A 17003-nucleotide genomic window follows, 5' to 3' on the forward strand; every position below is an offset into this window, starting at 1 on the left:
AAGAATCTTTAGGCACACATCAGAGGAACTTTTATTTGAAACGTAACAAAAGTTTCCATGAAGCAGCTTTTTGAAGAAATACAGTACATCACCATGAGTTTCTGCAAACAGCCTCTGGCTTTGCCTCTACCTCATACACATTAAAGTATTGTTTGTTTTTTTATTCCCAGAAACATATGAAAATATAATTTAATGCACTTAACACATAACAATACATTCACTGTACACTATATCAAAGACTTCACCTCCATACTGGCAGTAAAATACTGTCACAATTTTAAATTGGATTGTAGTTCCTTAACACTAACATCCATGCAATGAAGATGTTATCTAATGGCTCACTGTTGATAAATCATCTGGTGGCAACGTGAAATTCTGCAGTTCATTATTTATGATTAATGCTTAACTGACAAATTATTATGGCACTGTAGGAGCCGCATATGTTTGTCTTACAACCTAACAACGACTGTAAGAATTTATACAAGCCCCCTTTTTCTTGTATCCATGACGAGGACAATCACATGGATTCACATGACCCGGGTAAAACATCTGTATTCGGCTGAATTTGTCTGCACTTGTCACAATGAAGCCATAAAAAGATCTGTACTGATTGCAATGGTTTACAATTCAAGGCAACTACATAGAGAAATATCACAATACTGCAAACACTGGAGGTTTGGTGTACATCTTCCCTTGATGCAAAATTAGAACTTGCCATCTTTCTGCTCTGAAGGCCTTTTGACTCGTTTCGGCAGCTACTGTACATAAACCAGAAACGAGATATTGGCTAAAATGTGTATTTGTTGGCAACTTGTTACAAAAAGTGCTTCAATCCCTCACTTGTAAAATAGCAAGGAGAACTGCTTAAGTCAGGAAAGCGACCAGGAACATTAGAACGTTGAGTTCCTGCGATCCTTGGATCAGAACACTTGGGCAGGATTGTGGTGCTGAAATGCTTGCAAACATCACCTGAGATCATCCTTTGGTGCTCACACACACGTGTTTGCAGTAAAACAGATGAAAAAAAAAGGTTTGGAATATTTGTGACATGAAAGGCAAAGTTGAAAAGCTGATTACTAAATCTGAGCATGAAACATGTACAAATGGTTTCAGGTTGGATTTCTGTTATACAACACACTTTTTCTTTTTTTTTTTTGCCTCTGTCACATTTTAGCACTTAACTGAGACACTGTATTACAGGCATGGTATTGGTGCCTTCTTCCTCAAATGAAACATCCAAATCTTTCCTCAGTTTCGACTGACTTCACGCTGCCTTTAAAGCAGGACGCCTTACATGCTAGACTAGCCTGCTAGGCCATTCTCTACTGTAAAACAAACATGCCATCATTGCCATCGAGCACCATGTGTCAAAAAAATAAATTCATATAGATAGAATAAATTCAATTCAATAGATATGATAGTTTGAATGTGCAAAATATAAAACTGTGAACTAGATAATAAAGATTCAAAATTCTGAATAAAAATTAAGGATGAATAATAAAACATTTATAACATGCAAAATATGAAAAACAAATAGTGTCATAGAAAGAAAGAGGAGGACAGGAGGTCGAAGATGAAGGGAACAGGGTGGGAGAAGAAGAAACAGCTTTTGCTGGTGACAGTGAAGTTAAGATGATTGGGGAATGTCCTAAAGGAGAGTGCTGGTCGCTCACTCAGGCTCTACTGCTGCATCTTGCGGATGATGTCAGTAGAGATGGGTGGGTGGAAGTTGATGGTGTGGTGGCGGAGACCCTGAGATGTTTTGTAGCTCTTCCCACATCGGCACTTGAAGGGTTTGCGCACCCTTATCTGGGTTCGGTGGCCGTTCTTGGCATGATACTTGATCCCATTCACATTCTGTAATGAAGCAGAAAGTTTGAACAAGTTTGGGTAGGTTTTCAGTCGTTTTCATAATACGCATTGGTTGAGTTTCCCCACAGCTACACAGCATGGCCATAAGTATGTGGACACTCAAACATTGCATCCATGTCATTTTTGAATATCTAATTCTAGTGATAAGATCTGGCTCACAGTTGGTGTTCTAATTAATCCTAAAGGTGTTTGATGTATCTGGGTCGAGTCAAGTTCTTCTGCACCAAACACAGAAAACTCTTTTCTGTACAGACATTGACTTGCTTTGTGCACAGGAGCATGTTGTTTCATAAATCCCCCTCAAGATCTTGAGAAAAGATTTTAAAGCATACTATCCAGTCAATCACTGCTTTCTGTAGCTTTAAAGAGTAGATTCACGATTTTTCAAGTCAGGTGGAACAACAGTCAACTGCCTTAAATGAACATTGAAACATGTTTTGCTCGCAGTGATATTTCTTCCTGTTTTGGCCTTTAGAAGATTCCCTCCAATGTAAAATCCACAGTCCTTGTTTTGAGTGAAAATGTATTTAAAACTATCTTCCACAGTTACAGGTCTTTTTAGTTAAAAAATCAATGGACTGTTTTCCTGTTTAGTTGCAGTGGGAGGATTGTAATTAGGGATTTCCACAGTTATTAGTTAGAGGTAAAGTTTGAAGTGTGCAAATGAAGGTCAGTGTGGGACCATTTCTTCCAGTAAGGCAACAAAGTCAAATGTAAGTTGTGTGATGCTACTCTTCAGTTTAGTAGTAGCACTGGAACTATGCTATACCACATTAAGAACAAGTAGCCAGCTGCCATGTCCGAGGATGGCTCGCTAGCTAGTCGTAGCCAAAGATCATACTGATGCTAGCCAGGGGGAGAAAGTGTGATGTGCACCAGTCCAAGGCCATTGCTCAGTTGGTGTGCTGAATGATTGTGAGTGATAATGCTGAGGGATGAGGGATTGAAAGAGTTAGTTTGGTACCTAAAGCTCAAGTACGTTATGCCATCAAGAGCTACTGTGACTAAACACACTGAAAACACTTTGAGGAGATGAATAATGAGCTAAAAGTCAAGCTAACCAGGACAGACACGTTAGGTCTGACCAACAACTGATAGATAGCTCTCATTAATGAAAGCAACAGCTTTTCTTGAAAATTCTGAGGTTCGTTGCTGGTTAATGGGTGTCTATCGAAAGCAAAATTAACCTAAACTGATATCCCTAACTGTAACAAAAACAGAGCACTAAAATGACAGTAACTAGAAGAGCTAGCTTGATTTGACTAATTTTGGTTGGCTGCATATTAGCTTCAAATAAACTTTTAAATACACTTTTGTATGAAAGGAGGGCTGTGGATTTTGTCCTCCATCATTTACATTGAAAGTGCATTATGAAGGGACCTTGTAATGGTCAGTATGGACAGGAGGAATGATGACAGCAAGAAATACATGTGTCAATGTTCATTTGGTCAAGTGACTCGTGGACTGGGGTGTCTATATATTTTTGGCCTTGTAGTGTATCTCTTACATAATTTTAGAACAAAAAGAGGACCCCATTGAACATAATTCTGTGGAAATAAATTGTGCTCTTGTTACAATATAGTTCTGCCACTAAACAGATGCCTAATGCGGCCTGCTGCCTCAGACTAAGTCATTGCCCATAACCCTGTCATTCACGTCAGCAATGCAATTTTCTCAGGCTGCACATAATTTATCCCAAACCACACAGACCAGATGTGAATGGAAAATCCAGTAAAACCCCACATTATTGAAGTGGACTAGATGTATACATTTGTGTTGACATGCTGTAATGCTCAACTAAGAACCAGTTTTCCATTGTCAACCACAAGGTTATCTTCTGGTATTTTGATTCTGACGTCCTTATTTCTGTAGGCAGATAAAACCACATATCTCACTTTGTTCTATACAAATGTATGAAGTATTTATTCTGTCTCAGTAGGCATGGTAAAAATATTTTACAGTTACATTATGTTTAAGCCATACAGTAAGTCAGCATTTTTCAGACTTTTTCATGTCAAGGACACAAATTAGACCACAGACCCTCACTGGATAAGATTTTCTCCCAGGGTCTCCCATCTGATAAGAAACCCATGATCAAAATAGTCATACATTTTTGCTGGGGACCATCTGGAACCCCCTCGAGGACCCCTGGGCGTCCACTTTGAGAACCACTGCAGGAAGTAATAAGGGGTGTAACAATACATCGCTCTACATCGATGCATCGATTCAATGATCAACGAGCCAATAGCATAGATGCAAAATGAAAACATCGATCATCATCACGTACTTTTATTTTGAATTTTATTCTCCTGGCATGTTGGTCTCTGGCCTTGGCCACCTTCAACCAAAATACAAGCGGTGCCATGGCAAGAGGCCAGAAAAAAAGTCCATGAAGATATCCTGACCAGCTTTTTCCCACAAAAACTAAACCACAACTCTAAAAGAGCAATGAGTTTCACTAATGTGATTTCACATTTCAGCAGCTAGCAACATGTCTGCAGCCAGATTAGAGGCAAGTCTATCATCAAATGCTTCGGACATACTATAAACTTGGCCACACAGAAATGCCTGCTGCTGCTTGTCTTTTGGGCAAAGTGATGCAGGTTGTCTCTTTTTTCTTCTGCAGCATGGTAGACAAGGCAGTTTTGAAAAAGAAGCAAAAATCCTGCTTTAATGTATAAAAATTGTTTTCTTTTGTAGGATGTGAACATTGTAACACTCAATGTATCAAAATGTGTCACTTTTTTTAAATAAAAATGAAAAGGCTAGACTATTTTTCATTTAAATGTCTGATTGAGCTGTGATTTGAAGTGATTTTGTTAAATCGGCATATATAATATTGTCTCATATCAATCGCTGGCTCCTGAATCAAATCATAATTGTATCTTGGCAGACTTAGTGATATCCGCAAACATTGAGTCGTTGTCCATTGAATTGATATAATATCATATCGTGAAGAAACTTGTGATTTACACCGTTAGGAGTAATCTAACAGGAGATGTTGAGTTGAACTAACCTTGTATCTCTTTTTACAGCCTGGGACAGGGCAGGCAAATGGCTTCTCGTCTCCTCCGTTCATGCACATGGAGCTGAGGATGGACTCAGAGCTGATGGCGCTCTCTGTGGTCCACGACTCATCACTGTCAGACTCCTCAAAGTCTACCTCCTCTTCATCACATTCACTACCTGTGGGGGGCAAAAAACAGCCAAATGGTGAATGACTCAGTCTCAGGGCATCACCGCCAGAGAAGTAATCATACCCAACCGTCTCCAAGATGCTGTAATTTATGCACTCTTCATGACTAATCTTTAGCAAGTAGACCCTGTCCTTTGAGTCTTAGGCTGACAAGCCTGAACATTTCTCAACATGTGCTTTGGGGCAGGGTTCCCATGATCTCCACTTTATGTGCGTTATGGTGCCCAAGTTTTCGGAAAAACTGAAATATGCCAATCGTGGGAAAGAATTCATGCATTTTATTGAGGTCTTAGGGTCAATCAGCTGCTACTGAGTCATCAATTAATTTAAGACTTTATGGCAGAAGACTAGCTGCAAAACCACATGAGCTAAAACATGACCGAACATTAAAAACGGTATACTTTAAAAAACAAGGACATGACATTAAATTATTCCAAGAAAGCAAAATAATCCAACCAAAAACAACTTGTAAAACATACATAAACATAGCTTGAATATGAGCTGTGATAGAAATATGTTTCCTCAAGCACAGCATTTATCTGCAGTTCCTTATTGTAAGACACGAGGAGTAAGACATGCATTGGCTTTCACATCAACAAAAAATGAACAATATCTTTAAGATGTTACCTACAATTTAAGAATGAGATATCGCACAATTCAGTACAAGGATCAGTATCAGGAGGATAAAAAGGTGTTTGCAGAAAATAGCCAAAATTATCATTTCATTTCAATTAATAAAATACATGGATGTTTTGCCATTAGATCTGAAAATATAATGAATAAAAAGGTGAAAATGGGCCAATATCTCAACACTATTTTCAGTTGTTACCAGTGCTTTTCTCGCCAATTACAGAGAATGAGCCATCTGTTTCATGCTATGCTTTTTCATATCTCCTTCAGCAGTGTGGATGTTTGCTCTTATGGTGTCTTGGAAACGAACCTCCAGACTGGAAAGTCCATTTATTTACTGTGACACCACTCTACTGCTTGCCTAAACTGAGTGTGTATTTCACTGTGACTAAATACGAGGTGAGTGTGTCAATAATGGTTACCTGTAGGCGTACTGCTGCGGAAGGAAGAGGAAGGGGTTATGGGTGGGGTAACTGGGGGGGTGAGGTTTCCACTGGTGTGGCGAGGCGGAGTGGAAACACTGCTGCGAGACAGACTGCCTGTCAGAGACAGAGACAGCTTGGGCTGCACCTTCTTCTTCAGAGTCTCGTGCTCTCGCCGTGCTGCATCTGTCATGAACCTGTGGTGAGAGATGAAAAGTTAGTCAGGGTTTGAAAGCTTTTCATTAAAGCAGGGTCTGTCATAGATTTGTCATAGTGGGACTGTCTTGATGTTGTGAAAGTTATCCTATTGAAGGTTTGCTATTACAAAACACATGCTTGGAAAAAAAATTGTTGGCTCCATGCCCATCAAAAAAATACACAAGGGTTTATGATGGATAGAAAGTATTTGGTAAATCATAAAAATAAAATGTTAACACAGACATTGTTAAAGCAGAAGTGGAATTAACAAATTAAGTGATAACCACATCAAGATGTATTTGTGAAGGCAGGGAGACAGCGGCATGACCTTCTTGTAGAATGGCTTGTTGCATAAGGCTTTTAAAACTATTCAAATCACCATATCAAAGACGACTGGGATGCATCCAGTGTAATAAAACAACCCAACTACCAAATACAGAAGCAATTCATCTAAGCAATCCACCAGATGACATCTGAAATCACTGGTGGAGTCTCATATGAGCAAACACATTACAGCAGTTACACTCAGTGATGTAGAGACTTTGATAGATAAATCTTTACAGGCCCAAAGACTAATAACATTAATGTCAGAATTATTTAGGTGAATTTATGATGTAGAAACACTTTATATGTGTTACTGCATAAATAAGTGCAAACGTTGCTGTTGTTACAGTACATTTCTTTACCTGTTGATGTAGCTAAGGGCAACATATGTAGGCTGCTGCTGCTCCTGCTTTTCCAGCAGACGGGGGTCTGTGTCTGAGCAGATAAAGAAGACAATGGAGTGGGAGAGTTAGACACATACTGCACGTATACAGTGGCACAATGCTGTACTATTAGAACAGAATAAAGACATGTCACATTACAAAATACTGAGAACATCAGTGTGCTCAGTTTTCTCTGCACTCTTTGTCCCAGATACCATCCTTCTCTGCAGAGACATCCCGACCAACCACACATTAGTAATGCAGCAAAGACATGTCAGATCCTTTAGGCATATTTGTGATTTGTGATATTTGGATATAAAAATAAAAAAATTGACATGATCCCTCACCAGCTTACCACCCACAGTCCTTGTTTTCAAAGAAATACCTGCTCTGTTATTGGCAGCTTTCCCAGTGGCTCTCAGGCACAGAGGAAAGGAACAGCGGTGCTTCCTTAACGGAGTTTATTCATTTGGATGGGATTTTTTTTTTTACTTTAATGTTAAAACTGGGCTGGAGACAATGAAACACACTGATCAGTACAACCTTTTCAGGTAGGGTTTTGGTAAATAAACTCCTGCAATACTTCTTACTTTGAATTTGAGAAAAAAATATTCAAATGTCTTGCATTGGATTACAATATGCTGCATGCTTGAAGATTGCCACTGTACCTTTAATCTTTGTTGAATTTATATACATTTGTGCCTTTTACAACCAGACTCTACTTTTGCACCTGTATGTATAGGTCCACATCTTGTTTTCAGTACAAAAATGGTATCACTCCTGTACCTTTATTCCTCTATTTTTGACTCTTAATGAAGGGGACTGTACACATTATACTGAAGTTTTGCACTCTCCTACTCAGTTTGCCCCTGAGCATTGAGCAGCACTTATCACCCGTCTGACTGAGCTGAGCTGCTTGGTGGCAGACTATGGTTAAACTGGGTGAGACCCAGGTATGAATGTTCATGAATGTGATGAGCTGTGCTGTGAAGGGGCATGAAGGCCAACTAGTTGAATAAATGGTAACAAAAAGTAATTGGGAGAATAATAAAAAATGTGGGATATTGTGCAATACGCACTTCAATTAGTACAAACATTATGTTGCGCACCACCGTCTAGACTGTAGTCACTGTGGAGTAGAAGGATGTTGGGGGACCTCCACAGTCTTTATGCTGACACTGGTTACTTATGTAAGCTTAAAGGTACAGTGTGTAGGATTTAGTGGCATCTAGCTGTGAGACTGCAGATTACAACAACCTGAATACCCCTCCCCCTCCTAAATCTCTACATGCTGAGACTCAGGAGCATGTAGGAGAACCTACAGTGGCTGCAAAAGAAAAAGACGGAAAAGACCCTCTCTAGAGCCAATGTTTAGTTTGTCTATTCTGGGCTACTGTAGAAACATGGTGGAGCAACATGGTGGGCTCTGTGTGAGAGGACCCCCTCCCTATGTAGATATAAAGGGCTCATTCTAAGGTAACGAAAATACAATGATTCATCTTTTTAGTTGATTATACACTAAAAAAACATACTAAGAAATATTATATTACATTTCTGCCAAGTCCGTTCTGATAGATGCTACTAAATTCTACGCACTGCACCTTCAAGTTGAATTGGCTGCTGTATGATTAGGCTACTTCCCTGTTTGTGACACTGTTGTTTTAAAAACATATATAACAAGAATTTAACATTTTTGAAAAGCTTCTCTGCAGACACCACGTTGCTCATACGTGACACATACTGTGTTTTCCATGCTGTTCTCCAGACATTCATCTTGTTCAGTGGTGCTAAATGTAAAACAATCGCCAATCTCCACACCCTGAGGTGAAGCGGGCCTGACTTCAAACACTCTTCCCACTGCCATCCATATGGGAGAAGAGAGATGCCCCATAAAACAACACTGTCTACCATTTACCAGCTGAGCCTCCCTGTCTGCCTTTGCCAGAGCTGTGAAAGACTGCTACCCCCATGTGGTTAAACATATTGCTAGTTTCCATCCACAAGCTCATTTATACACAGCCGTTACACCTAAGGGTGTCTGTGACATTAAATTATAAATTTTGCAAAGACTAATAACTGAAGTGAGGCTTAAACAAAATCTGTACAATCAGTGAGCAAAATAAAATCAACATGAGTCCACTCCTGGTTGATGTAATTGAAAAACTACTAAGGCAATGACACATGGAAATAGTGTGGGCAACACCTTTGTGAGCTTTTAATGAAACCCTGAGTCATACACAATTATTACTTCCACCTACAGCGTTGGGCTTTTCTCCTGTTGGTTTGTTTATCTGTAACAAAAAACCTAAAAATAGACTTTCTGGACAAACACCATGTACAAACAGCTGGTGTTTGGTGTTGATCAAAATGAATATAATGAAAACAGAAACTTGACTCAAAATCCCCTAGTTATTCCTGCAGGGGCAAGACTAAGGTTGGTTATCAAACATCAGTACCAGATGTAATTAGTTTGTACCCTTGATTATCAATAGTAGTTTTGTTTACTTATGCTTTGATTAGAGATTTCTGAGCTAAATCAGGAAAACAGCTCGTTGTAGACTCTTTTTGGTTAGGTTAAGTTTTTGAATTGAGAAATGAAAATAAAAATTAAATGAAAGAAATGTTTGAAAGATACTGAAATGGTATAAATTGAAGACACATACACACATATACATGCATAACCACCCATAAAGGAACCACACAGCACAGACTGCCCTCTGTATTTTAATAGTGTATACTACAGACTTAATTCTGTCATGAAGGAGGCGAAAGGTGATGCTGACCAGTTATACTCGAAGCAAGCCAAGTGTACATAAGACAAGCACACATTTTAGAGGTCTGACAGTAAACTATGACAACAAACCAATGTCACTCTCACTTTGAGCAGATATGGGGTTGAAATCATCCACTCAGCGCCTGAGGCCAAGCCGCTTTGTTGATCCTAAAAAGGTGGCAAAGTTTCATGACAATGGCAGATAGGCTTTAGGAACAGCTCGCATCTCAGTGCCTAGAGACTTAGGAGGTTTCTCTCAAGGTCTCAATCATGAGCAAGTGTTTCATTAACAGCAGATTTATCCCCAGTGAGAAAGACAGCACACCTCTCTCTACTCTCCAGCCAAAGTCATGGAAACAGAGTAGAAAAGACATAACAGCACTATTCCCCTGCCAAAATCCAGAGGCAGTGCAGAGACTATTTTAAGCATTGTGTGTTGTATGTGTGTGCATGAGTGTATAAGAAAATACCTCCTAAGATCTCTAATGAGCCTCCAGGAGTGTAATGGCAGTCTGCTCACAGACTGCTCAAACAGCGGTGGATCAATCTGTTCCCACACACTGTAAATCACACACACCTCAGGTGGGGACTGGGGAGAAGGAGGCCTGCAGGGATTGGTTCCCCGCAGCCTCTGCTGTTCTTTTTGGGCCACCAGCAGTCAAGGACCAGGGTGAAGGCGCCTCAAGTAGAGATGAGAACCCCTCTAATCAAACTACACAGGTGGTCCACCTTGGTGGCCAAATATTTGAAACCTTCAGAGAAAGAAAAAAGTTTCAGAGGCAGTCACTTCCTATAAGTCTAAGTGATTGTTTACATGCATGGTGAAAAGTGAGGTGTGGACAAGCAGAACAGATGAAGTGTAATACATTAAGTATGTACTGTATGTAACGATACTAGTAATTTTCTGATTTTTTTTTAATGTCTTAAGCACATATGAAGCATTGACCTATCATTAGTGTGGGTGTGTAAAATGTTTCTACAGGAGCTTATGCTGGCTGAGAGAGTGGTTGTAGTGTGTGAGTGCAGAAAACATACATGATGCAATAACTTGTTCTCATTAGGGCCCCTATGACGACCCGCAACAGGAAACCAAGGGACGATCACACAACAAACCTTCCTAAGGCAATGGAGGAAGTGACGCCTCCTGCCCTCTCATAACGCCCTCCACGACCCTCACACAAACACATGTGCACACACACATATACACACTTCCCAGACGCACAGCTCCCTCTCTCATTTCCACCATAGTCTGGCTCTCCCATACACCCTCATGTCCAAATGCACTGTGGGGTAGAGCAGAGTGGCGAGCATTATGGTGACATGTTTAATGGCGGCTCTGATCAGCAGGGGACATTACCAGGAGTGGTGGCACAGGTAATTCATTACGATGTGACCTCTGAGGAGGAAATGAAACGCAGTCAAGCTCCATGTGTAAGCTGTCTTTACAGGTTACTGAAAAAACATGGGGAGGTTCAAATGATCCATCAAAAATATGTTCAGTACAGACAGCGACTTAAACATATACACATGCACTAATTCATACACACATCCACAAAGACACGTTTGTACAAACACACACAGATAAACACATGGGGACATATATTAAACACACACATGCATTGCTGCTTATTGTATATGCATGGTGCTAAGGTTTCAGTCATTTTTAAACAAGTATGCCATTCTTTTAAGGCTGCAGTTGATGATATCCAGCTCTTTGTGCCAGCATTCAGCATATTTAAATTTGGACATTATCAGAATTTGTACAACACCAGTACAGCATTTGGTTTGTTTTAATTACAGGTACTCAGTGTACATTTCTGGAAGGCCGGAAAAGCCCGGCAGCCAGGCTAATATACTGACAGACAACAACTTATTGCAGAAATATTGGTATCTGTGTTTATTTCAGGCTGATAAATATAAGAACAGAAATGCATTTGAGGTCATTTAGAAACAGTGTCACATCACCATATAATAGTTTGTCCACCAAAGAGCACTGGCAAGTTAATCAACTGTAAAATGTCCCCGTCAGTAAATATTTTAGTTATCATACATAAAAAAAGGTCAATATCTCTTCATAAATTAAATATCTTTTGAGCCATATTCATAAATGCAGGGGTGTTTAATACATTAGGCTTTTAAATGAAGACATACACTATTTAGGAAAGGGAACCTCATTAGCAGAATCTAAAAAAGACTGGACAATATCTGACGTTAAATAACATCATCCATTAAAGTATGTAAGATTTAGTGGCATCTAGTAGCAGATGAACACACTTTGCCTACCCCCCCATTCCGAGCATGTAGGTGGCCATGATGATGATGATGATGAAATTATTCTTATTATGCACACTAATTAAAACATACTTCCATTTTAGTTTGTTCCGCTCACTTTTCAACAAAGCAGGTACATTTGATCTGTTGTGTAGTGTCAACATTAGCAGTACATTATCTCCTATGAGCAATGTTGTATGGAGTACAGCAGCCCTCATCTCGCAGTCACTACACAGGAACAGGAGCAGCGGTGTCGGGGGATGGGGAAATGTAATTAGGCCCACCAGGTGCACAGATCAGGGAACTAGTTACTGCTTTTCAAATTTATTACTTCCGCGCAGTTTTTGGGAGTGCATACCAAAATCTCCTAAATGAGCCTCCAGTGAGGATTGGCAACAAACAGACCCATTGTTACTGAGCCCTGGACACTTCAGGCCATCGTTACACCAGGCCCCAGTAGTACATACATGCACAGGTCTAAATAACACAGTCACTATTTGCTTCTGGTCTAGAGAGGCCTGGTCGCTCAGTGACAAAGTAAACATTTCATTGGTTTAGTGAGTGTAGTTTTTCATACCACACAAGAACACCAGACCATTGAGGAGATCTTTCAAGCGTAATAACATGACTTAGGCTCAGTGCTAAAACTTTCCTCTGGTTCTGCTGTTGTTTTCTGGGGCTCATTAGCATCTGCTCTCTTAAACTTGGCTGAAATCATTCACAAAGGTCTAAGCGGACCACCCAACACTCATATTATCACCTTAAGTTGGCTGCCACGACGGTGGAATGTAGGTGGATGAAAAATAGCTGCTTCATTTTAAGATTATTGAATCGTGAATGTTTATCGCTGGAAATTGTTTTGTAACTGGATTTTATTTGATATCAGGTCCATGCTTAGCTTTCAGAGAAATGAGTAACTCTTACTGCACATTGCTGTCTGTGCTCATTTGTATTATACATAAAAAACTCTTAGCGTAAAGTTGGTTATCATCAACTGGAACCAATGAAATCTTGGAGCTTCTTTCAATACCCTCCTCAAAGTACAGTAAAAAAAAAATACAATATACAGTGTTCAAGCATAAGAATTAACTGTAAATCTCAACTGTAGACTGTGTTGTTAAATGAGACTGGGATGTGAGTTTTGGTAATATCTGATTGTACAGGCCAGCTCCCGTTACCAACAGCAGAGCACCGCCACCTCTTGTTCACAGACCCAACCAGCAGGCCGGCTAAGGAAAACAGGCACAAGAATGTTTGCTTGTTTTCCAGGCGCCTAATTATAAAGGAGAACGTGCTTTAAGCAGCAGGCCACCAGATGAGGAGGAAGACAAGCCAAATCAAGCACTCTGTCTGTAATTATGCTTCACAGGCACTTGGCACAACGCGCAAGATTTCGCACTTCTCAGAGTGGGCACAGGCCGGCGGACAAAGGAGGGGGGCAGCAAAGTTTTTCCACTCTCAGCCAACTAATTGCCTCATTATTCCCCAATAAGTCATTTGGAAGCATTTTTTTCTAAAGCTAACACCTCGGACACATGCACAGCACACAATCAGAGGGCAGAGGATATTAAAGCCAGTCAAGCAACAAACAAGAACAACAGAGACAGCTGGGCCTTGTCAGCTTCAATAATAAAGTGTCTGAAATATTAGATTTGGTAACAGATGCAGGAACTAACAGTGTCAAACTGTGAGGAGGGGGACTCACTTTCTAGACTCGACTTAAAAGGACATAACAACTTTAAACACGAGGAGCTAAACATCTCTACAAAACTAAAGTTGTTGTTTCTAAATGACTTCTTGAGCTTTATCAAATATAGGGTTAAAGCAATATGGTATGGAGGATTGAAGCAGACAATACATAAATATTAGAACTAACAAAGTGATTAAAGGGAGCTTATACATTGGCAATACGACACTTAACACAAACACTAAGTTCTTAGAAATTCAAAACTATTTAATTTTTATGTATCTCTTAAGTAAATACAAATATAATGAATTAGACCAGCATGAAAGTACCTTATAAATACACCTGTTCACAGCTTCTGTCTTTTCAAAATGAGAGAAACATTGCATTTCATATAAATAAAATTATCCCACACAGTGAATATAATATCACTAAATTTAACAACAAGCACATTCTCATTTATTAGGCACTAACTAGAATTAGCCATGAATTGTCAAATTATCAGAAAACAACCATAAAACTTTATGATAAAACAGCTCAGACAAAGTTTTTGTGACTTGACCAATCATGACTGCGTAGTCTTCACCCAGTGATAATTAACATTCTTGTTTAACAAAAAAAAATAAAAACAACCCAAAAAACCAAACTAGGGGTGGTGCTGTTTGTGGTGGGACAGTCAAGAAGACTGTTGGTGGGTTTAGCATGTGAGCTAGTGAAGGAATACCTACCTTCATGTGGGATTTAAAATCATATAAATACAATTAGGTACAAATATAATACATTTTAACTATTTTAATGACCATATGAGAGTTAAAAGTCACCAGCAACACATGTCTGTCTCTACAGGTTGTACTTTTTTCTGTTTGTGCATTACAGAAGCAATTGTTTCAATAAAGTTATTTAACAGTGGCACAGGTAATAGTAGATTAGTGAGCAACACTGATGACATCAGTACGTTGGCCCTATAACACAAGTCTGCATATTTAATTGACACAACCCAAGCTTGAATACAATTAGTAATGAATCAATGTGTTTAGAAGCCAACACCAACATTTGATATTTGTTTTAACAGCTGAAACAGACATTGTGGATTTTTCTAAGTCTCATTACAACTGTAGCTGTAACAAGTTTTATCAGGCATGTCTATAATATGTGTAACTGTTATGTTGCAGTTTCACACTTATGTTGGGTGACATACTTTTCAAAGGATTGCAATAATGCAAAATTCAATAACTGGCCAATTAATAACATTTTATGTGCACATATACCATACACTGTTTATGCAGATACCACTATGTAACTGTCAATATAATGGACAACACTACACATCCCTTACACAACTTTCTGGTCAGAAAACATACTGTCTTCAGTTTGTTACTAGTTCCTCTATAGTGCAATAAGGACCAACACAGGAGGTCATTCCTGCCCACTGCAACAGCCATCTACAATGACTCTCCTTTGTGATAGGAGGGGAGACTCATCCACTGAGTGCCAATGCACTATGCAAATTTTACATTTATCAATATCTGCATTTTGCAATGCACATTAATAGTACTAGCTTGCCTTAAAGTTTAAAACAATCTACTTATTTATTCTGAGTATTCTCTTGCTTATCTAGTACAGTATTTTTACTTGATTTTGTAAACTATGTGTGTAATTGTTTTGGTTTTTTTTTTGTCATTTACGACATAGGTGCTGTAACACTGTCTGTGTGGCTGTCTGTTTATGTATGTATGTATGTATGTATGTGTGTGTGTTTGTATGTATGTATCTATCTATCTATCTATCTATCATGTTGTAGCCTAATATAGCATCTCTAAAACCTACCAAAACCAAATAGTATACTACAGTTAACAAGTTGCAATAGCTTAACAAGATAACACTACATCATGCAATTAGAGAGTGGTTGGTTGCATCCACACAGTGTGAAGTCCCTGGTGCAAACTAACACTTCTAAAGTGATAAATAAAACATGACATGACAGTGACTTGCTTTTAAAAGTGCATATTTGCTTCCAGCAAGTTGTATAATTTAACAAGCCTACAGTTTGCTGTCAAGCGGATGGAAGCCAGCACAAAACAACCCAAATAATCAGTGTTCATCACTGCTCCACGTATCAATCACTGACTCTTGTTGACTGCAAGTTGACTCGCGACCCCACAGGGCAGCAATGCGCGCGGGCCTCGCGCTGCAATAATGTTGCACGAGCGACCCGACGAAGCGTAAATAAACAGTCTCCCTGTCGAGTGTTTTAGTGCCGGTGTCGTGCAGCTACCTGAACCGAGGTACACCGTTTATACCGGCTTGCGGGTGTTGAACAGGAACTGCAGTATCTACACGGACACATCAACAGCCACCACACCTAGCAACAGGGTTGTCAGGACGCAGGAAGTAACTTGCTAGCTCGCTAACTTAGCACCTCTGCTAGCTGCAAACCTCGGCCATTGCAGCCTGCAGCGCTCACTACTTGTCGGCTCTTACCAATGTGGTTATCCTCGATGTGCACGATGAGCTCGGCCAGAGAGTCGAAGTGAAGTCCACAGCCCCCGAATCTGCAAGCGTTGGAAAAGAAAGAAGCAGCGGCGATGCCTGTCATGGTCGCTGCTGCATTGGAAATGAGGGCAGGCAGCAGCAGCAGCGAGCAGCGGGGAAACAGCAGGCGGACAGCGGTTTAACAGCTGGAGCAGCAGGGGTGGTGCGCGGTGACTTTTTCCGAGCTGCGTCAAAGCAGCAGCTGGAGAGAGACGACGAGATCGGAAGTAAAGAGGCATGGCCTTCATATGAAAAGTGCAAACTGTACACAAGTATACACAGATTTTATCCATTAATAGTGAATTATATACACAAAATCTTACATTTTCAATCAACAGTTTTCAGTATTTATCATTCCCTTAATCATATCTTTAACCCTAAAATCATCTTTAATGATGATGGTTTAAAATGTACAAAACACTACTTATACTAGGTTTATTAATAATAATAATGATGATTTTAATGTTAAATAATGGTTTTCTGAGGCCAAAGTGTTACAATTGTTATTACTATTGTTTCCACTTACCTGCCTAAAAATCACGTTAAATTACATCTGAACACTGTGAAGCTGCAACCATAATTAATCAATAACCATAATTCAACTCAGCTAAGTTTCATGTTATTCTAACAACTAACCCAATTATAATAGCAAACCAATGAATCAATTAATAATTTCAGCACAACTTAACTAAATATCACGTCATTTAGGAACCACTTT

General features: G+C 39.5%; 1 protein-coding gene across 1 annotated transcript; it reads right to left on the reverse strand.

Annotated features, from left to right (window-relative positions):
* Positions 1-7: 7 nt before the first annotated feature.
* On the reverse strand, positions 8-16379 carry jazf1b (JAZF zinc finger 1b). Its single transcript, XM_053326640.1, has 5 exons — positions 16235-16379; positions 7005-7077; positions 6121-6317; positions 4889-5058; positions 8-1857 (listed from the first exon to the last, which is right to left on the reverse strand). Exons 1-5 carry the CDS (start codon positions 16347-16349, stop codon positions 1681-1683), a joined length of 732 nt encoding a protein of 243 aa, XP_053182615.1. The 5' UTR covers positions 16350-16379; the 3' UTR covers positions 8-1680.
* Between the last annotated feature and the right edge of the window lie 624 nt (positions 16380-17003).

Source organism: Scomber japonicus, chromosome 10 (genome assembly GCF_027409825.1).
Source record: "Scomber japonicus isolate fScoJap1 chromosome 10, fScoJap1.pri, whole genome shotgun sequence".
In the NCBI taxonomy this organism is placed as follows: Eukaryota; Metazoa; Chordata; class Actinopteri; order Scombriformes; family Scombridae; genus Scomber; species Scomber japonicus.

Bases quoted from the DNA above. Each gene is read 5' to 3' on its own strand.
- jazf1b (XM_053326640.1), bottom strand. From the start codon at position 16,349: ATGACAGGCATCGCCGCTGCTTCTTTCTTTTCCAACGCTTGCAGATTC. The intron at 5,059-6,120 runs GTAACCATTATT...TGCCCCCCACAG, and splicing joins CCGCAGCAGTACGCCTACAG to GTAGTGAATGTGATGAAGAG. The intron at 1,858-4,888 runs GTTAGTTCAACT...GCTTCATTACAG, and splicing joins GCTGTAAAAAGAGATACAAG to AATGTGAATGGGATCAAGTA.